The sequence below is a fragment of the Musa acuminata genome, chromosome BXJ2-2 (assembly GCF_036884655.1).
Source record: "Musa acuminata AAA Group cultivar baxijiao chromosome BXJ2-2, Cavendish_Baxijiao_AAA, whole genome shotgun sequence".
Classification (NCBI taxonomy): Eukaryota; Viridiplantae; Streptophyta; class Magnoliopsida; order Zingiberales; family Musaceae; genus Musa; species Musa acuminata.
Genome location: NC_088339.1, coordinates 31,939,547 through 31,966,435, shown reverse-complemented (window position 1 = coordinate 31,966,435; position 26,889 = coordinate 31,939,547). Strand labels below are relative to the sequence as shown.

At 40.7% G+C, this 26,889-nt stretch overlaps 5 protein-coding genes across 5 annotated transcripts; 2 read left to right on the top strand and 3 right to left on the bottom strand.

The window, feature by feature from the left end:
* Window positions 1-21: 21 nt before the first annotated feature.
* LOC135606094 (clathrin coat assembly protein AP180-like) lies at window positions 22-1,872 on the bottom strand. Its single transcript, XM_065096890.1, has one exon. The coding sequence runs from the start codon at window positions 1,736-1,738 to the stop codon at window positions 203-205; it is 1,536 nt and encodes a 511-aa protein (XP_064952962.1). The 5' UTR covers window positions 1,739-1,872; the 3' UTR covers window positions 22-202.
* Window positions 1,873-2,391: 519 nt separating this feature from the next.
* LOC103974697 (probable pectinesterase 67) lies at window positions 2,392-5,133 on the top strand. Its single transcript, XM_065094722.1, has 7 exons — window positions 2,392-2,817; window positions 2,917-3,051; window positions 3,696-3,879; window positions 3,978-4,140; window positions 4,219-4,425; window positions 4,509-4,756; window positions 4,832-5,133. Exons 2-7 carry the CDS (start codon window positions 2,934-2,936, stop codon window positions 4,983-4,985), a joined length of 1,074 nt encoding a protein of 357 aa, XP_064950794.1. The 5' UTR covers window positions 2,392-2,817; window positions 2,917-2,933; the 3' UTR covers window positions 4,986-5,133.
* LOC103976192 (chromatin remodeling protein EBS-like) lies at window positions 2,446-2,880 on the top strand. Its single transcript, XM_009391404.3, has one exon. The coding sequence runs from the start codon at window positions 2,446-2,448 to the stop codon at window positions 2,878-2,880; it is 435 nt and encodes a 144-aa protein (XP_009389679.2).
* Window positions 5,134-8,692: 3,559 nt separating the features above from the next.
* LOC103974706 (GATA transcription factor 5) lies at window positions 8,693-10,447 on the bottom strand. The gene is made up of 3 exons (XM_009389583.3): window positions 10,238-10,447; window positions 9,825-10,166; window positions 8,693-9,734 (listed from the first exon to the last, which is right to left on the bottom strand). Exons 2-3 carry the CDS (start codon window positions 10,152-10,154, stop codon window positions 9,012-9,014), a joined length of 1,053 nt encoding a protein of 350 aa, XP_009387858.2. The 5' UTR covers window positions 10,155-10,166; window positions 10,238-10,447; the 3' UTR covers window positions 8,693-9,011.
* A 1,063-nt stretch (window positions 10,448-11,510) lies between these two features.
* Window positions 11,511-23,602, bottom strand: LOC135606093 (zinc finger CCCH domain-containing protein 19-like). The gene is made up of 10 exons (XM_065096889.1): window positions 23,059-23,602; window positions 22,886-22,965; window positions 21,659-21,846; window positions 19,870-20,782; window positions 19,666-19,793; window positions 19,054-19,113; window positions 18,913-18,963; window positions 18,750-18,820; window positions 14,961-15,109; window positions 11,511-14,851 (listed from the first exon to the last, which is right to left on the bottom strand). Exons 1-10 carry the CDS (start codon window positions 23,478-23,480, stop codon window positions 11,844-11,846), a joined length of 5,070 nt encoding a protein of 1,689 aa, XP_064952961.1. The 5' UTR covers window positions 23,481-23,602; the 3' UTR covers window positions 11,511-11,843.
* Between the last annotated feature and the right edge of the window lie 3,287 nt (window positions 23,603-26,889).

Genomic DNA, 26,889 nt, shown 5'->3' with positions numbered 1-26,889 from the left:
CAAAACAAATATATATATAAATAAATCTGCCTTTGACTTGAGCCATTAAAACTTACAGATCACGTATTCTGGTCAATGCGTTGACATTACGCTCAAGAATACCTATTTAGCAAATGTACGCTGGTCTACCTAGAAAAACAGTTCTTCTATATTCCTATATGGCTGACACTATACCACATCGGAGTGAACGCTGCGAGCAAATTTAACGTGCTAATCTCTTCGCCATGATCTTGCTCTGCTGTTGCATCCACATGTGTTGCTCACGAAGCACCCGTTGCTGCCTCATCAAACCATCGGATCTAAACGAATAAGCCCCCGTTGCTGCCTCATTAAAAGGATCCATTTCCTGGTATGCTTGTTCTGCATTTGGTTTCCTTGCGCAAAACGTGGGTGGTGGTATCATCACACGGCTTCTGTTGTCATGATCACTGAGAAATGGGTTCTGAAGGTCCTCAGCTCGATCTGCAACTCTCCGGTTGAGTAAGCTCTGTGCAGGAGGATCGATAACACCAGCTTCATTTGACATGTCGTTCAAGCTCCTGACGAGCAAGATCTCCCATCCTTCAGAATCCGTATCAGTGTGCTGATGATCATCCACCAGGACTAGACTCTTAGCCACGTAATTCCCTCCGATGTTGATGTTGACGCTGCTTGAGATGGGTTGAAGCTGCCAGTCCTTGTGGCGTGACGCTACCGATTCCCTCTCGCTCATCGTCGGTGGCCTGCGAGCTGTCGTCGTATCGTCCTGTTCCCGCTCCAAAGCGGTCGGGTGCAGAGAAGGAAATGACTCGGGCTTGGCGTTGGGCGAGGTGGCGAGTGAACTCGGTCGGTTCTTGAGGAACTCTTCTAACGCTCCGAGGAGGGTTGCTGAGATTTGCTGGACCCTCGGGTACTCCGACATCCTCCCGACGCCGATCTTTCTGCAGAAATCGTGGAAGGATTCGAGCTCTTCAAATTGTTTACGTGCCTTCATGCATGCCTGGAATGTCTCGAGACGTGACTCAGGTTGCAAGTGGAAGAAGTTATCGAGCAACCGCGACAACCCGTGGGAGATGTCGTGGTAGAGGCTGAAGGTCTCGCAGACGACAACGTAGAGCGCGATCTGGATCAGGCGATTGGCCTTGGCGGGGCCGGTGGGTCGGGTGCCGATCGCACGGTCGAGGAGCCTCTGCCAGTGCTCGATGTGTTCCAGGATGAGGGGCGTCTTCATGTTAGCGAAGAGGTTGGCAGCGGTCAAGGGACGGCGGCTGCGAAGGTTGCTGAGCTTGCCGAGGAGAGCCGAATGGAGGCGGGCGTCGAGGTAGACGGCGAAGGTGCGAACGAAGGCAGTGTAGTCCCAGGGACTGGAGGTGGTGGAGTGGTCGCGGAATCTGGAGAGGTCGAGGAGGCGGCGGCGGCGGGAGCCCTGGGGAGCCGCGAGAGCCTCGTGGATGAACTGGGATCGCCCGCTGCGTAGCAAGCGGAAGACCACGACGAGGGTCTTGACGGCGACCAACCAGTTGCTGGTGCGCGAGATGCGGCGGGACAGGATACGGACACAAGTCGCGGCAGAGGAAGGGCAGGACGCCGACAGGAGGAGGACCTCCGTCAGGTGACGCTCCTCGATGGGGACCTCGTCGTGGGAGGTGACTTTGAGGACCGCAACCTCGAGGTTGGCGGAGCGCTTGGAGAACTTGGCGATGCCGATGCTGGTCTGGTCCTTGATGGCGCCGATGGCCTGCCGGAGGACGCTCGGCATGGTGACCAAGTTCTCCCTTTCGCCCCTTTCCTTTTCCTCGGCGAATTTGGAATCCGAGCAAGTCCACCGCTCTTTGAATGGCTCATCAACCGTTTCCTAAAACTTTTGCGGCATGGGTGTGGAGAGAGAAGCTTGCTGCTGACGCCGGACCGGGTCAACTCCTTTGCCACACAACGTGAGCTGCGTGTCGGCTATTGTTGGACAGCGAAGCTGGGAAACAAAGTCTGCCGAGGTCTACGATAATATCTCCTCAACGTGAAATAAAAATAAAAATAAAATATAGTTTGATAATTAGTTGTCAATAGCAATTTAATTTATCTTTTATTAAATAAATTTATAATTTTATTGTAGGATAATATCTCCTCGACGAGAAAAATAAAATAAAATAAAATATAGTTTGATTGAAAATTACAAGTCTTAATTGAAGATCTAAAAATTAGAGGCATGATTGATATACTGCAATTTGTAGTTACATTAAGGGGATTTAGGCATTATAAATTTTGAATTTAAATTAAGAGGGATTAATAAAAGAATAATTGAAATTGCAGGGGGATATGTGACGTAATTAAAAACCTCCCCTTCTTCGTGCCACCTCACTACTACTGTTCGGAATCGAATGGCGCGCTCTCTTCCCTCCCCTCCCCTCCCCTCCCCTCCCGTCGATTAGGGTTTCATCTACCGTCCGTCGGTCCATCTCCTCAATCTCTATGCCCATCATCAAAGCAGGAGATTCAAAACCGTCCTTCCGTCTCCAAAACCGTAGCAGGAGAACGAGTGGTTTGACTGATACCGGACGAGAAATTGTACCTGGTGGTCAAGACCAAGCCCGGCACGAAGGATCTCAGATCGCGGCGGACCATCTCAACAACGTGCGCGTGGAGCCGATCGGGGGCCGCCGGCAGTTCCACGGCGCCAAGGAGGCTTATCTGTCCGGCCACTTCGACGCGCACACCATTGAGTGCGAGTGCGTCGTCCACTCCTTCAAGAACTACACCAAGCTGGAGAATGTCGGCGCCGAGGACTACTTCTTCTGTCGCTTCGATTACAAGGCGGCCAATTGGGCCTTCACCCCTGACCATGTAGGCCTTGCTTGCTTTCTCTCTTTCTTCTTCTTCCTGTTCTTGATTTTAGCTTTGTTGTAATTGTAGATACATCGGTCAATTGTTATCTTGTGTTAGGGTACTGCGAACATGAGATGCCTTATAACCCCGGCGATCTCATGGTCCTGTGCGAGGGATGCGAGGACCGGAAAGCAACTTTCAGCTACCCTCTTCTTTATTGCTTCCTGCTGGGGTCATCTTCGTCTCCGATCGGTATGCCTCTGCTTCTTCCCCTGCCTTTTCCTCCTCCTTCCCTACACTCTCCCTTTCTTTATGGTTGGGGGCGGTATTGATGAGTGTTGTTAGCAAATCAGTATCATTGATATTAATTTTTTAATAAACATCTAATAATCATTTTTAATTGAATCTTCACTTAATTATCTTATCATTATAGTTAGATTTTGTTTTCTTTTTCCGAGATAGATATCTTATGAATACAGAGGTGAAAAAATATTAACAAAATATCTTAATTAGCCTTTGACTCTATTTGAAAAAGAAAAAAAAATCCATTTAATTAGCCTTTTTTTCCATTTAGAATTATATGCTATATATATATATATGTATATGTATATATATATATATATATATATATATATATTGATTTGATGGATATAAATTAAACCGTCAACGATAAATGACTAAGAGAGGCTTTTCCATTTTAAATTGCTTCCGTGTTTACCTCTCGACCTCCGAAAGCCAAACAACATCAAACAAACCTCGTCTTAATTCCTCCTCCTCTTCCTTCCTTCCTTCCACCTATGTTAATGGGTGAGTAATTTACCTGTGGTGAGAGATGCCGATGTCGCCTAGAATTGCTTCCGTCCTCCTCCTCCTCCTCCTTACTTCCATGTTCGCAGGAGTTCTCCCGCACAAGAGCAAAGACATCATCGATGGCCCCTTGATCACTTCCAAGATCAAAACCAATAGGACCATCCTTGTGGGTCCTTCCGAGGAATTCAAGACGGTGCAGGCCGCCATTGATGCGGTCCCCATGGGTAACTCAGATTGGATCATCGTCCATTGCAGGTCTGGCATCTACAGGTAATGTAATTTCATCGACAAGCCCTTTGGGTTTTCATGCTTTCATCTGAGCGCAGGAGATGTGCAATGACAAACATGCGTTGTCGTTGCTGTTGCAGAGAGAAAGTGGTGATCCCGAAGGAGAAGCAGTATATATTCCTCAGAGGAAATGGAAAAGGAAGGACCGCAATCGTGTGGGATGATAGCTCAACCAATAACACTCTCTCTGCGACCTTCACTGTTTGGGCTGATAACTTCGTTGCCTTTGGCATCAGCTTCAAGGTTGCCTCTGCCCAATTCCCATCGCTTCGATTCTCCTATGCCCTGCCCTGTTGTTTACCATCGGTACATCCATGACAGAATGATGCCCTCATCGCCGTTGCCGACGCTCCACATAACCAGTCAGTCGCAACCATGGTGGCCGGAGATAAGGTAGCATTCTACCATTGCGCCTTCTACAGCCCACACAATACCCTGTTCGACTACAAGGGTCGACACTACTACGAGAGTAGCTACATCCAAGGCAACATCGATTTCATCTTCGGCCGTGGGCAGTCTATATTCCAGGAAAGTGTGTGTTCTTTTCGTCTTACGCAGCGCATGCAATACAATCATCCAGCACTCACTGTTTCCTCATTTAACGAATGCAGAGTTGTGAGATCTTTGTGCTGCATGACAAGAGAATCAAGATACTTGGCTCCATCACTGCTCAGAACAGGCCGTCTTCAGATGACAGCAGTGGCTTTGTCTTCCTCAAAGGCAAGGTGTACGGGGTGGGAGACGCGTATCTTGGTCGAGCAAAGGGGCCTCACTCTCGTGTCATCTTTGCTAAAAGTTATCTGTCCAGGACCGTCACAGCTGCAGGGTGGACTAATTGGAGTTATGATGGCAGCACAGAGTAAGCATTCGCATCATTTACTTGTGCGTGTCACAGATTGAATGTTGATTGATACTCGTGTATACTCTGCTGTAGCAATTTACTGTACGGAGAGTACGACTGTCGTGGTCCGGGGAGCAACACAACTCTTCGAGTTCCTTGGTCGAAGCAACTCAACGAAGAAGAGGCTTCACCTTTCATCACCATAGACTTCATCGATGGCAAGGAATGGTTACCAGTATACTACTAGAAATGCTGCTCCTCTGCACTACTGTAATAAAGCTTTAAGCGTTGCGATTACTATGGTTTGGTTGTACTAAGACCCAGCAAGGACACTGTTCCTCCTCCATGAATTCTCCGAGGAGGAGGATCTATTAAACCTGGACATTAGTCATTCAGTCTCCATCAAACTCAATGCTACCCCTGCCTCGAGAGTTGTGTTTTTGGCTTCAAGGTGACTTCCGTAAGACCTCTCGTGCACATCTTCCCAGACCTCGGCGGAGGTTGTGCAGGTAGGGCCACGAGAAAGATGTTTTTGTGAAGGTGGCCATTGGTGATGCCTTTCCTTCCCTTCCCTTCCCTTCCCTTTCAGCTGCATTTCTGACTTGTTCAAGAGTTTGTTTTCTGTTCATCTTTAGTTCTTGTATGGATTTGATGATGGCCGATCCATCTTGGAGAAAATTTTTTTTATCACTTGTGACCCACGAAGAAGAATATATGATTTATTTTTTCAGTAAAGAAATATTTAGTATTATAAAGATAGGGATTTAAATTTGCATGAGAGATTACTTATTTTTCTAATTAAAGAATGCACAGATTAAATTAAGAGAAGTTCCTAATTCTGGTCGATGACTGATCTGTTTTGAGCATGTTTTCAGTATACTTGTTCTGCAGTCGTGTCCCCTCTCTGGAAGAATCACACACTCCCAGATAATTAATTCTCTATCCCCTCTATCTATCTTCATTCTTGTAGCTCTTATCCGTGATGATCGATGAAGCTTCCTCGTATTTGCAGACTTCCGCCTTCAAACAGCCTTCTGTATGCGGTGTTTGCAGCAGAAGCTCCAGCCGCCGAAGCTTCCTTCATGAAGAGTACAAGTCTGCAAATTTCTTCAGCCATTTGGATAAGAATGCTCATTTGTCATCTGGTGGGTGGGTCATCAGATTCCAACTAACAGTTCAAATAAGAATCAATTTGTCGTATTCGTTGGAGAACTAATTTGCCGAAACCTTAATCTCTCTGTTGTAGAGAGAAAGTACTACTGTTTACATGGGAAATGTCACGCATAACATATGCTCGAATTACTTCTTCGAGCCCCTTCCTATATATAAAAAATTAAAATAGAGTCAAAAAAGATCACGGATAGAATACTCTATCGACTAATATAATGACTAAGATCGATCTTATGGGGTTAACGATATGATCTCTCTAACGCTAAAGTCGATCTCAAAATTAAAAAAAAATAATAAAAAAAAAAATTTAAGTAAAACAATAACTAATCTTGATTACTACGACCCAATAAACTTTTTATAGATATTATTGAATTTAATTATGTTGATGTCTACATAATTCAATTGATTGGGATGAATATTTTCTAAATCTACTGCTAATGATATTAAATCTTATAAATATAATATTGAGTCTTTTTTTTTGTCGAATGTTCCTCGTTAGTTTAGCATATAATATTCAACATCATGAAGCATGTAATTTTCTTATCTATTATGTCTATAATGTTCTCGATAAAATTTTTTCAATACCCAAATTAGTCTATTATCTAAAATTTATAAAATAATAATATAATTATTGAGCTACCAATCCATTTGCAATGGAAAGTCATTCAACTTTCACATGTCACATATCAACTTCATGAAGCATGCAATTTTCTTGTCCCACCACTTGCTCCAATATATATTTTTTATATGTCAATAATATGAAACAAAAACAATTTAGGACAGATATCTGTTATTTGAAATCTTATCCCTAATGGAAGATAATTTCTTTTATGACCACTTATTAAGTGCCCTCAAGTGGGGTACCCAAAGTAGTGACATCTCACTTGGAACTCAAGTTGAACATGGAAGGATGGCTATGCATTTATATAACACTAGTTGAGGTCTATTACCATTAACTTGTAAATATATTTGATCAAAGACTTAAATTTATCAAATTAATGTATCACTTAACTATAGGACTCTAAACTATTCAAAGTGGGAAAGATTGAAATGCTTTAATATAGTTTCACATCAAATGTTAGAGTATATAAGACTGAATAGATATAGTATTAATAACCTAGAATGGGAATTTGGATCACTAGTGATATAATTAAGACTATATGAGTCCAAATATTTCAAGTCAATAATTCAAGTATCTCAAATTAAGGAACTATATTATTTGGGGGATGAAGACACTTCATTAATATATAGACTTATTTTTCATTTAAAGAAAGAAAAAAAAACTTTGTTAGGAGAGTCTTGAGTCCTTGTATTGTAGCAAAAAAAAAAGAAAAAGACAAAATAGAATAAAAAAATCCTTCATTTATAAAAATAAAAACTACAAAGAGATATAGGCCACAAGTCTCTCCATTCCATCATGTGTTCATCATGTAAGCATTGTGGAAGAATTGGACCCAATGGGGGCCCCTTTGACATATGGAAGGAAGCATGATGAGAAGCACCATCTTGTTTGACCCACTTCCACATTCACAGTGGAAGTCCAACCTCTTGAAAGGTCAAGAGAAGTTGGCTGAGATGTGTGTGGAGTGGGCCCACCTACTGGTTGAAGCTGTTCAATAGTTTGACCATTTCTTCTTGGTGTGAATTATTTACCTACCAAGCATGATTGCTAACCTAAGTAAGGAAACAAAATTATGAAAACAAATGCATAAAATGATCACAAAATCTATATAAAAAAAATTGAGGGATGAAGGAATTTCGAACCTCACAATTACATCCATTTTCACCCTAAGATATGATCCATATGATCACTGTATGTATGATTTGATAAATGTTTTTTAGTAATTAAATAGCATAATCAAAATTAAATTATTAGATAAAACATCTCGAACAAATCCATCTCTAAGGAGAGATTTTGATCTTTTTATATCGATCACTTTATGTATTTTCAAGAACTTATAAGTTACAATTATTCAACAAATAAACGACTATAATAGTTAAAGAATAAAATCATCATAAAACTTCGTGAAACACTAAAGCGACTAATGAAATTAAGATAATAATCATAATGAGTTTTGCTTTCCAAATTTTTAACTAGATTTATGCATATAAAAGTTTTATTATTCATTCATATGAACCACACACACACACACACAAAATTATTGAGTAGGTGGGGATTGAGGGGTTGGATTGTGTTGCATTAGCGTTGGTGCAACTGTAACCCCACCCACTATGACTTACCCCAAAGGGACCAAATCCACTGAGTGAGAAGTGTCTTTGAACCCTAACAAAGCCTCCAAATTCAACAACACCACTCATGCAAAGAAGCCAAAGAAGGTAATCATAAATGGAAAGAACATGAAGAACACTACCAAGAGTGCCTTATCTATCTTCTCCTCATTGTTGGAAAGGAGATCATATGGACCGTGTGATTTATGTCTTTTAAGTGCTATTTATCTCATTTTAGGTTGGAAGTTGGTTTCGGATTAGACCTAATTTTAGTTTTTAGTTGGAGGAGTCTTTAATATTATTTTAGTAAAATAAATCACACTTAATATAATAAGTATATTTTAAATAAAATTTAATAAATATATTTTGAGAAACAAGGTAACTAAGACCTTATAAAAGAGTTTTTTTCATATATTCATTGTAAAATATATAAAATAATTTTTTTTTTCTATTATAAATTATATATATATTCTTTCATAAACAAACAAAAGATAAATCAAAATTAATTAGCCACCACCATAATAAATAATATATAAAATAGAGAACTACAATGAATAAATTAAATTGCACTCTTCATCTCAATCCACTAGTAGAAATAAATAGAGTACATGATGAAGAGATGATGTCCATCTACCTACCTATCTATTCCTAATATTGTATTCTTAAATGAATATGGTTACAAATTTTTGATGGCCCCTACAATTTTAGTGAAAGCTCACAAAAGCCATGGAAATATTGCACTGCTTAGGCTCACTACCTGTAGAAATTGGAGAAAAATGCTATGCTCTAAATCCAAAGAGCCAAACAAACCACCACCTAATACAAGAAACATAACCGATGCAAGAGAGGTAGGCATACAGGGGGGTGACCAGACCTACAGAAAAGGCACCGGCGACGCCGCGGCGGCGGGGGAAGGCAGCTCTGTGTCCTTCTTCTGGCGCATCTCGAGGACCTTGCGGTGGCAGTTGGAGTGGATGTGGTTGACGAAGGTGGGGCTGCAGGCCGGGCGGTACTCCGGGAGGAGGCGCCCGGACTTGAAGCGGACGCCGCAGGCGTTGCATAGGGTCTTGGCGCCGAGGGGACCGGCCCTCCACTGCGGCGTCCGCTGGGCTCCGCAGTGGGTGCACCGCCGTTCGCCTGCGGCGGCTGACGAGGCTGGTTTGGGTTTCCGGCCGCGTTTCTTCGGCTTCTGCTTGTCGCAGAGAAAGAAGCTCTGGTCGCCGGCGGCGGAAGGGTGGTCCTGCGTGAGGCAGGAAGAGATGGAAGGGGGCGAGCGAGAGAAGACGGAGGAGGAGAAGGAGGAGCTGGAAGAGGTGGTCGTGGTGGTGGATTCGGTGGAGGATTCGACGAAGAGGAGCGGCCCGGACAAGGACCAGGCGACGACGGGGGCGGCGCTCCGTGACCGCTTGCTCCGCTTGGCCTTGACCGGAACCATGGCTTGAGTGGAGAGGAGACAGACGGCTGGGCTCACCAAAGAGGGACCTTCGGCCGGCCGGTCCTCTGTTTGGGTTGCGGTGTCGTCTTGCTGGCTTTGAGGCGCCCACAGCGAGTCGTCCATGATGCGAGAAACCCACTCCAACTCCTCGGCGTCATGCGCCTGCAGAAAGGAAAGCGAAAAGAGACTCAGAACAAGTCAATCTCCTTCGTTCCTGCCCATTCTTGGCGAGAGAGGAACGGGGCGGCTCACCGGGAGACCGATTCCAGTGAGAGCCACCGCCGGCTCAAAGGAGGGAGACGAAGTAGCAGAGGAAGCAGAGCACGAGCTGGTATTGGAGTCCAAGTCCTCTGCTTTCTTGTGGTCTGCAAAGTCTCTGACCTCGCCCTCCTGCTCTCCTCCTTCCTTCTCCTCCTCCATGAACTCAAGGTTGAGGAGCTCGTCGACTGCAAACTCCTCCACCCAAAGGCTTCCACTTTCGAGCGCCAAAGCCACATCCTCCTCCCAGACTCCCCGGCTTGGCTGCTGCTGCTGCTGCCCCATCAGACTCCCCGGCCTTGGGCAATTCATTAGCTCCTCCATGCCTGTCTCCACCTGCAAACCGCACACGCTCAACACCAAGAAGACGACCAAAAACACCGTGAAGCGAGGTCATTTCTAATTACCTGCGGAAAACGCAAAGACCGAAGAGCGCGACTGGGGAAAGAAGACGAAGAGCTGGTGAGCGTTTGGTGGTGGGCGCATGGGATGACCACCGAGCGTTTCCTCTACTACCAATTACTACTTGACGACCTTTCCACGACTGGGAAACAACTAGCCTTTGTTGATGCTTCTACGCCTGGCAAACAAGCAGCAACGCGACGTCGCTGCCTATCATCTCCCAGCAGCCCACATCCTTTGACATCTCCACCAATCGACGCCTGCCAAATGAGCGTCAGAGTGTCCCGCAGTGGCTCGAGCAGGCAGGAAGCGGTTCCCGCTGCGTTGATTTGATTACGGGAACGACAAGACTTCGGTTCAACAGAAGAAAATATTTTTTTTGAGATTATATCGCAAATATTTTAGCCGCCTTCGATCCAAAATGGATTCCTATCGGCTTTACTGTGTTGGAAATTTGGAAATTCTCATGGATAACCACTAGAGTCGATCGCCGCTCGGGTTGACTATGAAGCATCCCGAGTCAACTGGTTCTTAGATCGGGAGGGATCACGGTCGGGCAACGATCGACTCAGAACCATACGTGACTTGGTTTGAATGGCGGATGGGAGAGTCAGTTGGTAGAATATGAATATAAGACGTGAAAGATAAGAAATGGAAATTGGACCGAGTCATTGTACGTTGACTCCGGAGACCATCGTATCTGCCGTCCGGTTCGTCACTTTTTCTTGACTAAGATACCCCTGAGATTGGCCGAATTGCCCAGTAGGATCCATCGCAAGCGGTGAGCGATGGGAACGCGTGCACATGGGACGCAGAAGTCATTTCGCATCATGCAAGGGCAAAAGTGGAAATTGAAACACCCCCTTCGTTAGGGATACGTCTCCATCAACTTAGACTAGACGGGGTGGGTTTGCTTCGGCTGTCATCGAAGAAGATTACATTTCCCCCACCAAATAAATAAGCTCGGAAGAAATAAAAAGTCCGAGAAGAGTAATCGGATAGAATTCGCGTGATACCGATGAGAGACAAGAAATAAAAAATTATAGATCAATCCGACTATTTTAAATTTTCAGTCTTATGTGTATCCCCCCAATTCACTATTAGGCAATAAACCATGATAACATTTAATGGGTCGCACACACTTCAAATTTTAGAGAAAATGTCATCTAAAAATATGAAAGAAAATAGAGTTCTTGTGCTATCCTTGTACAGCAAAATTATTTCACTGAAGCTAAAATAGATGAACCATAGGAAAATGCAAGTAAAAAGAGGTATAGGTATAAAAAAGAAACCCTATCAGTGGGTCAAATTCATATTTAATCATCTCAGCTTGCCCTGCCTTTCCTTTCCTGTCATGCTTCAATGACTCTTACCGTAGCTTACAAAGATAAAAACCACCTAAACGGAGTGTTCAAATAGTGGACACACCTTAAATATGTTGAGATTATGCATTCTGATTTCATGTAATTTAGACACAAGGCATGGACAGGCAAAGTCTTTGATGGTGCAACACCAGGGAGGGGGAGGGGGAGGGGGAATGTTAGAGGTAGAAATTTAGAAGAAAGAAAAAAGAGAAGAAAATAAAGAGGGCCAAAAATCTTACACCTCAAGTTATCGATGCAAATACTTACATGATGCACCCTTCTTGCAGTGTCCACTCTCGTGGAACTTGCACACTCCTCGCTGGACATGACCACGGCCAAGCCCTTGCCATTGTCCTCTAGGAGGTGGTTGCGACCACCCTCCACCTCCATCACCTCCAATGTATGTCTTGTTTCGTGGGTTATTCCCACCACCATGACCTGGTTCTCTGCCTCCGTGGTACCTGTCTCCACCATGCCTCTTTTGTGAGATCAAGACGTCATGATACCCGGCGGATGAACTCCAGCCAGCGTTGTTACTACCAAGTGCTGTTCCCCAACCAGTGTCGTCATCTCCCTGTTGTTTCTGTGGACTCCAGTTTATATTTCCAGCTCCTGGCACTCCCCAACCGGTCTCTGCTTCGGAGTTCGCCTTGATGCTTTCTTCCAGATTAGAACCTGGGCTTGATGCAGTAGGTACTCCCCATCCAGCATTTGGGTTCATGTTTCCTTGGGTTACCCAACCTAAATTTTCTTCTCTATTTCCCTGTGCTGGTGTCACCCAACTTGTATTTGCACTAGTCCTTTTCTGCTTGGGCATCATCCAACCTGTTTCCGTACTTGTCTGTCGTTGCCCAGAAATTCCCCAAATGATGTTTGCACTCCCTTGAGTCCAACCTTTGTCAGAAGCACCTTCAGCCATGCTGGACGCAGGGTTTCCAAATGCTGCAGGGCCTGTAGATGGATCTGATCTGATTGGAGATAGTGGTGCAAGAAAAACATCAGATGAGCCCAATGTGTCACTTTGGCTTTTTCCTGAAGTAGAATCAATAGCAAGTACCCGTCCAGAAGGCTCAGAAGCTGGCGTTGGAGATGGCAACTTCGTATCTTCCAAGACACATTTGGAACCAGAAAAGCATTCTAGATTTTTAGCTTGATTCTGATCTAGTCCACTGCCTGAAGATGAAACACTGGCATGTAAACCATCTAGGTCATATTTGGCTTCCTTCAGTTCGGACACTACTTGGGAACCCACCATTGAATCTGGTTCTTGAACTGAAACAGACTCCACTGCATCAGGTTTAGCTGCAGGTATAGTACTTAAAGGAAGGTTTCCCAGGTCGTCACTTGTTCCTGCAAGAGAAAGCTGATTGTTCTCTGTTGCAGAAGAAAAAGGAGACAAATTTTCGATCTCAGTGCTTTGATCTGCCATTTCATCCATGGATCTGACTACCTGAGAAGAAAGAACACTCAGATCTAACGGCATGGATGCAAGAACTGTAGTGTCAGGAGCTATTGCCTCACTTTCTGCAGTTGGAGTTCCAGAGGCTTCATTCCACTTATCGTCGGGATCAGGCTCACTTATCTGGGACAGAGGAATGTCATCCCTCTCACTACTTGGAGTTGGACTAGGACAAGAGCTTTCAAAAAAATGGCTCTTTTTCGTGAAGGAACCACTTAAAGTAGTTGCATTAGATTCAAAAGGCTTCTCCTGCTTACTAGCCCATGATGGTTCATCCAAATTGTCCACCTTGCCAAAATTCTGATTAGCACCAGAAGTTGCTAATGATGCAGTGGACCCTGAACCCCAAACCTCTCGTGCTGCAGATTGGTTAAGCAAATTACAAGATGTCTTGGCCCAGCCTCCAGCGGAAGTCATTTCTGGAACACTTCCCTTGCCTTCCATGGACTCAGCGGCCAACTGATCAAATTCACTGAACTCAGCACTTGGAGTGGCTTCCCAGCCACAGCCCACTGATTGAACAGAAATAGCAGCAGCTGCGGAAGATGCACTCAGATGATCTCGGTCCCTTGTCCAGACCATGCCACTTGGCTGTGGGGTAGGAGTAGGTGGATTGTGTGCATCATTCACCCATTGTCTTTTGGAATAACTCACCGGTTGGATTTGCTGGTATTGTGCAGAAACTTGATACGAATGTTGGCCCGAAGAGCTCCAATTAGAATGTCGCTCATCGTAACCCTGGTCACTAGGTCTTGTTGGCTTGGATCTAAATGAGCTCCATGAACTTCCATGCTCCTGGTTCCTGTTCCGTCCCTCAGCATTACTTGCTTGCCCCCCTGTAACTTGGTAGGCTGGTGTATCATATGGATTCCCAGCAAATGGAACAGAAATTTTGGTGCTTGGGTTGTTATGACTTGTGTGTTGGCCATACCAAGCATTAGAATCCTTTGTTGATTCCCAAGCTCTTGGAGATATCCCGATCCTTCTTTCCTCAGTTATCATCAACTCCCTCCTTGGTTCAATGTAGTTAGGTGCCTGAGGAGCCCATCTATCAACATTTGACATTTTGTAACCAGCAATGGACATGGTAATATCATTCTGGTTTGCACTCCAGTGGTTGTTTTGCTTGATACCTACAGATGGTGGATTGGTGTCCCCTCTCGAAACTATATCCCAGTTATGTCCTGTATTTGCTTCAGCAACAAAATTTGTGGGCTGGCTAAAATTAGTAAGTTGAGGTTCTTTCTGTTGTGTGTCTTTCAGGAACTCTGGCAGTACATCAGCCAGTAACATAGAGTCTTCTTGCTTTTGAGATTTTAGCCATACCCTAAGGTCTGGTGGGAAGTAACCTGTAGAACTCCATTTGCGCAACTGTGACATTGAAAAAGGTCCCTGGATTTTTCCTGAAGGATCTTGATACTGCCACACCTTATCACTCTCGCAGACATTTGATGGCAGTGGAACTCCAGGAGAGGAGATCATAGTGTCAGGTGCAACACCGCATGGATGTTCAACACCAGTAACAAGTTTGTTACCATTCATCAGAGTTCCCGAGCTGTCTGTCCAGCCAATATTACTCTCAGTCCGTGATATTTCACATTTCCTATCACCTAGAGCAACTATGGTTTCTATCTTTTCTTCTGCACCTCCTGTTTGTGTACCTGACGTCCAACTGGTACTCAAACTTTTAGTCGCATCATTCAAATGGTAATTTGGGATGGACCCTCTTCTGCCCGGAGAAATTAACTCTTTTCCCTTCCTACGAGATAAAGACCCCCTTGACCTGTTAAAATTATCTGCAAGCATGGGAGCAATTTACAATAATAAAAGATGAGATATTATTGTCAGACTAAAAGGTATACGAGCTGCAAGAGCAAGTGCATCCATAACCTAGAAGCAAAATACCTTCTTTCTTATTATCTGCTTCTTCCTCTGGAGATTCATAATTTGGATCCATATGGGTGTCAACATGTATTTCTGGAACTTCTCTAATTCTACGCTGGTATTCCTCAGGTTTGTTCAGAATCTGCAACTTTTCTATGCACTCTCTAAGCGTGGGAAATAGTTAAGGAAGCTTTAACAATATGTTTTATATGTTTTATGTTCATCAATGACAATTTATCTCACTACAAAAGCGGTCCTGAGATAATATTCTTCCAATTCAGGAAAAGAAAGCAACATTTACAACCATTTATTTGTCATATCACAGAACACGAGACGGAAAATGCAACTGCTATTAACATTTAGATTTTTCTTTTCTTTTCTGGATGCCTGAGTAGGTAAATTGCAAAAATACACTCATCACCTTCATTAAAAGAAACATTCAAACTACCAATGCTTAAACAGAAACAAGAAACAAGAAAAAGAGGCACCATTGTCATTCATCTCATGATTAGACAATAGATCGAAAGAAGCCCATTTGGGTAAAAAGGATTAGTTTAGGAACCTCATGTGATTATAGACTGACTCTCAAAGCTAGTCTACAGCAAGAATAAACCTGCTATGAATGTGGAAGGCAACCTTCATTGTGAGAGCTAAATTTATCTCTAGGAGTTGTCAACCAACCTAGAAAACCAAGTGGTTAATAATAATAAGCATCAATGAAGTATATACCCCTGGGAAAGTCTAAAGTAACATAATTCTTATTTCCACGAATCTTGAATGACTGTGGCTCTGGGAAACATAATCTTCATCCCATATTGATTTAATACAATCCTCAAATCCTTTACTCGTGAGGATCATCAGTTCAACTTCTTTTCCTTGCAATAGATGGGCAAGCTTTTTTTCTGAGAATAGCACCACAGAATTCTGTTAAACAGAGGAAATCTAACCTGTATAGTAATTACGGAATAAAATGTATTCCATGTCATCTCATAGATTCAACTATTTGGGTACAACACCACCAACAACAACAAGCCCTAATGTCCAACTATTTGGGTCTGCTACATGGGCCTTTTTCTGCAATGAGATATGTTGAGGACAACATCACATACAATTCAAGTTTAGTCAAGGATTGTGTTTGTAAGATCATAAAAAACTTCATTATATACCAAAGATAATTCTTTGTGAAAATCTTTGATAGTCAGCTGCATCAAAAGTTAAATTTTGAACCCCACATTTCTAATCACTTCATGCCAGCCTAATTGACAGGCTAACTTTCCTTGCGAGAAATCAATTGAAAGCAAGGCTTCAAATCCAGTTGGTACAAACTAATATTTATCAGCCTAACTAAGTACCGGTATCGAAACATTATCAACAAAGAAGCTTGATATCAGTACAATAATATTCATTTTTATTTTCTTCATTGTTCTATTCAACAATACCGGACGGTATGATTAATATACTGCCTAGTGCCCAGTATACTACTACCATTCTAGTCCGGTCGGTTACCGAAACCAGTATCAAACCAAGATTCCAATCCATGATTGAGAGAATACCACATATAGAAAGTTATAAAGATCTAGACACAACTATCGGCAACAAGTCAAACTTCATAGATCATGTTAGCTGCATAGGTCAAAGTATGAACAACCAATGGTCAATAATATTTTGCAACTGTCTAATATATCTGCACACTGATGCAGACACAACTTAAAGCAAGAAATAGCTAGCTAAAAAACAAAGTGCAATTGAATTGACCAACAAGCAATTTGATATGGATATTTTAAACCCAACAACATCTGAAGAAGAAAATAGAAGCAGCATATAATAGAGACTAATGCAGCCTAGACAACCTTAGGTTTAAGACGACTCTACTAGTTTAAGGTTTGAGTAACTCAATCTCAAGATTAAATAATATATGTATTTGAATTGTTTTTTCATTATTTAATGCAATTTTTAGTTAAATTCTGTAATTATTTAAGGTAAAGCAACAAAAATTAATAAGTATTTCCATCACAGTAAATTTCAGTATGCTATCAACATGATACAAATCAGCGTTGTATCTCATACCTCTAGTGTTAAGTGAAACAGGCCAAAAGATGGTCTTGACCATTACAAAATAGCCAGCAGGAGCGATAGCATGGCACGGCATGGCATGGCATGAATCGGCTTTGCCACAAAAGCTCTCCAGGTAAGACAAAACTGCTGTCCTTGATAAGTTATGTAGTGGCAATTCATAAGCTTCAAGTATAGTGAGTTATAATTTGACTAACATTATTAATGTCAGAAATCATATAATAAGAATCATGAAACTATAGAAGGTTTTTTTTTTCCTCCATTTAGAACTAGAAATATGTTGCTTACTGATTGTTGAGGAAGCTAAACAAGTGCAAAATTAGACCTAGGAATGTTGTTTCAGGCACTGGACCCTTACTGATGACCTGGCCGGACTGGTACGTACGAGTTGGTACTAGTGTATAGACACAATACATCGGTACATATTGGTGACTTGAAGAGGAAGGACGAGAAGAGAAAGGAGAGAAGGAAGAAGGAAGATAAGGAGGCATTGGAGGAAGAGGAAGAAAGAAGAGGAGGCAGTGGAGGAAGGAGCGGAAGAAGGAAGAGGAGACAGTAGAGGGCAAAGAAGACTCGCAAACGCAAGCACTCAAAAGTTTTAATTAAACAGGTTGCAGAAGGACCATTTTAATGGGTCGGAGCGGACCGCCCACAGTTGCAGTGGGACCGTTTTAATGGTTCCTCTTATGCCCAGACCGATATGTACCAAGTGCCCATTTTGTACCGATGCAAGCAAAACAACAATCTATGATTAGAAATATGAATTTCAAAATGTAGTTTTTCTAGTGGATCGCATGTACCTTGGCCTTTTTTTACAAAGTTCCTACTCCAATCTACTGCTTTCTCATCCCTTTTCCAGAACATACTGTAGTCACTCAGCATTAGGCTACATAATGAATATTTCAGAATCAGCCAATCCCGGGGCTATTTAACTAAGCAGCAGCAAACCTTATTTAGCTAGTGCTACCTTTAGCATGCAGCCAATCTGGATTGGGTGTCAGAACCAAGAAGAAGTTCCTGATTTTGTTGGTCAAAGTCATAACTTGAGAATCAGAAATTTTCAGCTGATTGGACCTCAGAAAAAAATTTTATTACTATCCCTCTCTTTCCACCTGAACTTAAAAGACCATGCCTTTCTAAACTCTGTACAAAGTAGGCAATTGGATAGATCATCAAATATTTACCCCTAACCTTATCTCCAACCACAGAACACCAGGGAGATCATTCTTTCCACCAAAAATCTTCTAAATGATCAGATACTTCGGGTTCAGGCTCCTAATTACCAATTTCTCTTCGACCTTGAATAACTTAACCTACTGTTCATTTGCCAGTAATTATACACAAATTTAACTCCTACAGAACTTATATCATCATCAAGAGATAACTCAAAAGCATGGTTCTTATCAGTACAAGTGCATCACATATATGAGAAACAAAACAATTTAATTCCACAGTCCTGCATAAAGGAAGTACATGTAGTCACAGAACAGAAAAAACACAGATCATACATGCCTACCAGGACTATCTTGATCATATGGAGAAATTGATCTTCATTATAAATGATATTTGGAAAATCACAAGCAACATGTCTTCAGCACAAACTCAAAAGATGAATTTTTCTAGCAGGAAGATTCCAGACATCAAAAAGCCTAGGCAAATTGTAATGTACTCTTTTAAAAACTATGTTATGCTAGTGAAAACACAAAAGCACCATGAGCATCTAAGCTACAAGGATATTCCTTTCTGCGGCCTGTTTCACTTGCCCGATCACGAAGATGACTGAGTCGTAACTTCTCATTTTCTAACCACTGCAAGGAAAGACTAAGCAAACTCAAATCCACACCTTGTGACACTTGGAAATTTTTCATAAAGTAAATACAAGTATTGGTAATGTACTCACATCTTTAACTCTCACTTCTTGGAGAACCTGAGCTTTTTCTAAAAGATCCCCCTGACACGTTGAATATTTAAAAAAGTAGATCAGTCTTTATCAGGAAGCCAAAAGGGGTCTGAAGGATTTAGCTCGAATGTTATATCTTACCACAGTCAACCTATTAATCAAGCCACATTTTATGCTCTGTCGCAAGCGTTTGCATTCCTCCTAGAAACATAAGAATCATTATCAGAATAAAAGAAAATCACAAAGCAAAATTCCAATTGATGAAAATGTCAGAAAGAAAGCAGGTCAAGGATATTTGACAATGTAATTTGCAAGAAAGATGGCACGGTCAACATTTGAATCACTACAATTTATAGATCTCAGTGGTAGTGTTACCTAAAATCCATCACCCACCTTGAAACAAGTATGCACGTGTACCCACATGTCAGATAGCTCTTACTGCTCAATTTTACCAAAATACTGAGCTAGAGATAAAAGATGCAAGAAAATTGACAATATGACTGACTTGCAACCAAACAATGGGTTTAAAAGTGTAGATTTCTAGTTTTAAATAACCAACCTTAAGTAAAGATATTACAATGATTCCTTAAAATGCATATCTGATATCAAATAGAGAAGGGGAAATCTACTTCATATAGCCTAGAAACCAATACCAATTTACAGGGTATCCAGCAAAGATTTCAAACCCACACAAGATACTATTGCTGAACAAACTCGATGAGGAGAAAAAATTAAAATGTACCAGCTTCCCACCTCTGTAAAATCCTGATTTGAGATGGAATCAATAGATAAGATTTCCGTCTTGTTTAAATTCAATATCTCCAGTGCAATGTCTGTCGTCTTCTTGCCCAATTTATATTTTTCTGCAAGCACATGTGTGCCTGTATAGAAGAAGGATTGATTTTAAAGACATAAAGCTATGTCCTGAAAGGATGCTAAAATATAGAAAAACCTTACCGATAATTTGAACAAGTCGATACATATCTTGCTTTTGACCTGCACCAGAAATCCTTATTCTCACGAAAGAGCCAACAACGTTTTTGCTGAAATTGTCATCATTAATAAGATCCTCCATTAAATTGCGACGCAGATAAATCAGATTGATGTTATGGGCATCAATTGCTGCATATTCATCAAGATTGGCCTGCAGTTCTCTCTCCCCAACTCTTTTGCGGGTCTTCAGCCGCTTATCAGAACCAATACTTGTCATGTTGTGTTCTTCGGCATCAATTTGACCAGAATCAGAATCTATAGTCCCCCCTTGGTTATCATCCATACCTATCTGCGGAGCCTCTTTGATTAAAAAGTGTGATTCCAGAAGCTTTAACATTTCAAAATGTCCAACACGTAGTTTACCGAACATATTTTGGAGTCTTGCATCACAAATGATTTGACTTTTCCTACGAGGGTCACGAAGGTTATTTCGTTTGATGTAATCCAGCAAAAGGGCTTGAACATCAAATTGAGACAGAACAGATTTATCACCATTTTTCATGTGTGCTACAAATTCTAAGAGCACTGGCGAAGCCCATTTACTGTCTTCGGACAAAGATTTATTTTCACTATCAACATCCTGGGCCGGAACTTCAATTTCAGCAGATTTCTTAGAACGTTTTCGAACTTTTTTACGTGAGGAAATGCTACCTTCATGATGCCCTGGAGTGCTGTCAGAGCTAGCTTCTTGGTCATCATTAGCATTATATAACTCATCAGAAGTTTCCTCATTATACATAGAAGTATCACATCCTTTCCACGGATTTTTAGCATTATGTAGGTCCTCAATTGTTACTGATAGCTTTCTTTTAAGAGTTAACCAATACACTTTGAACAAATACTCCCAGCTACTCTTATCATCAAAATCTACCCTAACCTGTAAACGAAGACCGTATGAGATATACTCGAGTGATATCCTGAAGCAAGAAAAAGAATAATACAATACTAATATTCTTCATAATTATTTTTTCAATTAAAGTCAGATGCAACTTGGAAAAAAAAAACAACATACTAGAACAAAAATCAGGACATTATTAGTAGCACTAACCCAAAAAAAGACTATATAAGTTGCAACAGTCATTCTTGCTCTGTTCTTTTGATTCCCAGCAGGTCCCAATCTCCTCTACCTATTTTCCCAAACCGAGAGCCATCTTCTATGCCTCCAAAAGGCATAAAGACTTGTCCAAACCTTGTTCAACATTATTACAATCCTGTTTCCCCATGAAAAAGTAAACAAATTCAATCCAGGCCCAACAAGGTGTAGATAACGACCAATCAGACCTACTGCAGTTGTCAAACTGCACCACTGGTCCGTCTTTCAACTGGCCACAATTTCTTTCTTCCAAATACGGCAAATGGTTCTAACATTTGCATCAGGTCTATCTCAGTCTTATCTCACAACCTCAATAACTCTATTTTGAAAAAAAAAAAAAAAGTTAATTTCAAAACAGGCTTTCACCACTAAAACTCAGTTGTTTCACCATCTCTGGACATCAGTATTCAGATAAGATCATCACCTAAAGCCTTCAATATTTCAAACATCTCATATGAATGCAGATCCAAACATCCTTCCTACATAATTAAGCTAATGATATATACTGGAAATTGATGTCCAATTCAGTTCATAACTATCACCTACAAGTTACAGTATGCTAATTTGGATGCATCAAACCAGATATATGAACACCAAGTATGGACCAAAAATCCATGCTTAGAAAACAACGAAAACATAAGTGTTTGATAAAAAGCAAACCTTTTCCTCATTATCTTGTCCATTAGATTCTATCAACATTATAGTCCTATAGCAGGCTTCACAGAATCCCTTGTTGCCCCTAACACAAAAAAATCTAGCTTCTCTAATGCAAGCTTTGCACAGAGAATACGTACAGGTAAAACACATGTAAGTGGCAGCCTTTTGACAGGTGCTGCATATATGCCATCCTGCAATGCACAGCAAACCAACCAATTGTCAGAACTAAATCAATCTGCACGTGTTAACAACAAAACGAGATTCAACAAATAAAATAAAAGAACTGGGAGCTGTAATAACAGCAGCTACTGCTTCATTGAGGTTTCAAAACATATTTATTATTGGAAAACCATATAATACTAAGTCACTATCTCCTCTAACCACTCCAAAACATTTTTATTTTGCTCTAACTTAAGGCCCAAAAATGTAGTTCAGCCAAAACTAATGACTTCCATCATGTGGTTTAATGGAAACAGACCAAGCTCGAAATTTAAGTTCCAAAGAGGCCTTCAGTTCATGGATTAATAGTGTTCAAAGTCAAGCTCTAGACACTGAAGCAAGCAATAAAAAAACATACTTGCATCTTATTTATGCTGTGACAAACGGTTGAGAAAACTTGAAGGCAAACAAATATTTTAACATAATGGAACTCAAGTCGGAGGCAAACAAACATTTAAACATGACTGGAAATTGTTGGGTAATGCAAAAGAAGCTTTCAGACAATTTTCACATTTGACGAAACAAAAAACAAAACGAAGCTCCCAAATCTCATGCCAAATTGATACCGAAAATAAAGTCAGAATGGCAACAGCACAAGCAGAAAACAGTGTGTCATTAACCAATCAAGCATAAGTTACCCTCAGACTATGTCAAGGCAGCCACAATATATACTCAAAATTAAGCTACAAAAACCAACCTCCTAATGCTTTTGAAATTGTAATCCAGTCCCTCATAATAATTTACTATCATAGCCAACAATTTGCTTGATTCAAAAAAGATTTACAAAAATCAAGAGAGAAAAATCAATGAAAAAGGTTAGCTTCCTTCACGTGAATAAAGCACTAAGAGAAATGTGATAAAACTAAAAAAAAATGATGCAGAAGGCTGCTCGTAACATTTTTCTCTTCTGATGGTAAAGCAATATGTCGATGAAAAGAAAAGAAATTACCACATGTCCGGCCAAAACAACTCGATAGTAGACCGAATATAACAGCATATGGGTAGACTTACCACAGTTCCAGCGGGCACGCGAACGAAAGAAGGCCTCGTCCCGGTTAATGCAAGCCGGGTGATACACCTTGGGACAACCCCTACAGCATCGAGCTAGATTTAGACCGAAGAAGAATAGGAACCTCGAAACCCTAAACAGAGCACCGAGAGAGGGAAGAACAAAGCAAACCCACCTACGATCGCATAGCACGAGATCACCACCATCGAAGCAAATAAAACACACTTCCTCCTCCTCCTTCTTCTTCTTCGGCACCGGCACCCTGCCGGCGCCGTGAGCCTTCGGGGGGCGGCCGCGCTTCCGCTTCACGGGGCCGGAGGCCTCCACCGCCGCCACCGCAGCCGCCGCCTCGCTCATCGGCAGGGCCTCTTCCCCCGCGGCGTCCTCCTGGCTCGGCTCGAACGCGGGCGAAAGGGCGAAGGGTGAGCTGACGAGCTGGGAGTCGTCCATCTCGTAGGCACCGGCCACCTGTGCGTCTCCCTGGTCGGCCTCCTCGTCATCCGGAGACACCGGCGGAGGTGGCGTCCGCTGGACGACGGCGTCGTCGAAAGGATGGGGGAAGTAGGCGTCCTGGAGATCCCCATCCCGGGGCTCCATGGATCGGGACCAGAATCGGGGCGAACCCTAGCTTTGTTGAACGGGAGCGAGGAGGGGGGGGGAGGGGGCGGGGTTTTACGGGAGAAGGCGGGGGTCGGAAGGAGCGAGGCGTGAGGTGAGATTGGGTGTAATCGATAGGGGGAGTATTTTTTCTTGTTCGGTGTTATTTCTGTCGACCACTTTCTTTACTACCGTGACGAGGGTTGGGGGCTCCGACACGTGACAGGAACATGCGACATCGGGAGTCGGACACGAGCCACCGCGCGGCGTTATTAGAAAGTTAAGACGCGAATTATCTTACGATCATAATGACACCATTCATTGTATCTAACCTTAATTTAAGGGCCATTTCCACATCATTTTTTCATATTTTGGTTATTTTTCAATCCATACCTTTTATTTTTATTTTCTTCAACTAGTAGTATTCCTAATTTAAAAATACTCAAAATACTCTTTAAAATTTTTTATCTTTTTTTTTAATTTTAACTTATTATGATTTTTTTTTCATTTGGCTCTATTTTTAAATAGTATTTATAATACTTTTTATTAAGGTATTAAAAATATTATTGAAAAATATTTTAAGTGATATCATATTATGTCTCTTTGGTTTTTATTACTTGTAAATCTTAATTAAATGTAAGTTTAATTGAGATTAGGAGTTTATTTGAATTATTATAATCTTTTTTTAGTAGGCTTTACTATACTTTTATTGTAGTCCAAAAAAAAAAACATTAGTACAGTCCTTTTTTTTATTTCTATTTAGGTGGCATTTTCCTAAACTTTTATAAATACGGATTTGAATTGATATATCAAATGATTTCTAATGTGCTTTAATTTTATTTGATCATTTATGATATTTTCAAGTAGACTTTATAATATTTTTATTGTGACGATCGGAGAAAAAAATTGAGAAGTAGTTAGCATATATATTTTTTTAAAATAGTGATACTGTATGAAAAAAAAATAAAGATATTGAAAAATACCTCAAATGTATAAATTATAATTGGATAAATTCTCAAAACATTATTATTAAGAAATATTATATTTGATTATTTGTTTGTTTAAGTGATATTCTATTAAATAAGATAATGAGTGTATACATTGTGCTTGAAGATCAAAAGAAAAAGTCAAAGGTTCCTCTCCTCTCCAAACAAAATGAATGATACTCGTTTGCTCTCCAATGATTTCTAAGCTAATTAGCATATTGATGGAGCAACTAATTAAAAATTGGAAGAAAGGAAGAACTCCAATAGGACAACCATATGGAGAGAATGTTAGAAAAAAACACTATTACACTTGTTAAAGAAACAGAGTAATATTACTTTTGTTTGATATAATTTAGATGTTTTGTTGAGTATGTAAGCTAAAAGATATAAGTTTGAATATTGTTATACTCTTAGGTTAACTCTATCCCCGAAAGAATTATATTCGTAGTACAATTAAGCTGATATCGATACACAATATAAATTTATATTACTTTGGAAGTCATTATTATTTTTAGAGTTCAAAAGTTATAACTGCTTTTCTTTTCTTTTCTTTTTTTCAAGGAAAAAGTGAAAGGTAGAACCTTATAAACTAGTGACATTAAACCGAGGAGATAATTATATACCTCGACGTATCGTTCGGTACGGATAATACGTATCGATCCGATAAAAAATTAGTACGAGAAATACATTGGTGCGCCCATCCTCATGTATCATGTGTCAATAGAACTCGATATATATCGTATCGATAGTCGATCGATATATCAATATAGATCGATAAGATAAACTACGATCAAAACTATAAGGAATGAAGTAAAGTGTTTCTCGAATAACAAATTCAAAAATAATTTCTAACGAAGAATCAATACACTCCGAACAGGATTATTGTATGGTATAAGAAAATTAAAGATTCATGACTATGAAACATTATTCGGGAATGATATTTCGTAAAGTCCGGTGTCATGTATGATACATACAATACGTATTTGGTATTCGGTATTTGGTATTAATGCAGCACACCCATCTAGGAAGTATTTTTTTTTTTGTGACTTGAAGATGAGCTTAGGAGGCTTCCCATCACATGTGTTGCGTTGGAGATTGGGTCAAAAGATTCATTGGAACGATACATATCGAAGCTAACAAAAGTGTTCGAGAGGAGCTTAGTCATTGATAATATGACTAGTGACCATAATCCAAGACATCCTTTCAATGTATATTTCTCGATGCTTCTTATGGTTAGTATACAATTCATGTATCGAAAAATCATTTGGAATTGGTAGAGAAAAGAATTAGCGTATTGTTCTCCGATCAACTTGATAAGGAGAAATGAGCTGTTGGATTCTTCCTCGATCGTTGCCAAATGAGTTCAACAGCATGAGTTCACTTATCGAAATGATTTTATGGTTTATCACTCACCTATATGATCGAGTTGTTTCTGCTTAGAGACATTTAAGAAAATATTGACACACAGCAACAATTAGCCAAATTGGTTCGGAGAAATCAACTCATGACACGTGAAAATAAGATTATTTTGATTCATTTGGACTATATTCAATGGGTGATTGTTATGTAAAATTACGGACGACCTACCAAAACAAGCGAAAACACATTAAAACCAAACAAAAATATAAAGTCAAATAGTTGTATGAGGAATCAAAATCTAACAAATAAAGTTGTTATAGGAGCACAACGATCATCCGAAAAAAAATTCAATGACCTAATTATTCAAAAATAATTGACTTTCTCTTGATTTAAAAAAAAAGGTTCGGAAGCCCATGGCCAAGCCCAACACTAGATCGGGTCGGTAATACGTTGAATCGGACCATATGTATTAATTAGAGATGTAGCCCTTCGTTTACAATCTTATCACGTCTTGATCCGTTTTGTCGGAAATAAAAAAAAATACAAACTAAAAACTCAAAATGGATGTCATATTTATTTATTATTCGATTTTATGCACGACCTATTTTACATGCTTATGTAAAATATAGAAAGCTTCATTTTCTTTCACAGAGATAATTATTGTCTACCTCAGACTTAGTACAGCTCAGCAAATGACGAACAGTGAAATATTGGGACACTCGATCGAGATGTAAAGAGAGAAGGTTGCATAATCTAGCTAATGTATGTAATCATGGATGGGTCAAAGTGGCCACTCATTCAACGTGACATAACCAAGACAATTCTCTAGGATGAAACATCATGCCAATCCATTAGGAGATAAGGGCGAGACGATGCCATCTCCACAACACTATTTATGCAATTACTGTTCAAATAAAAAAAAATCTACGTAACATAACCCTCAAATATATATATATTTTTAAATTATTATATAAAATTATATTATTCAAACATGAGACTTATCACTCGTGTAATAATAATATATTAATGAACTCGAATGTCTCACTAAAGACCTTTAAATATAA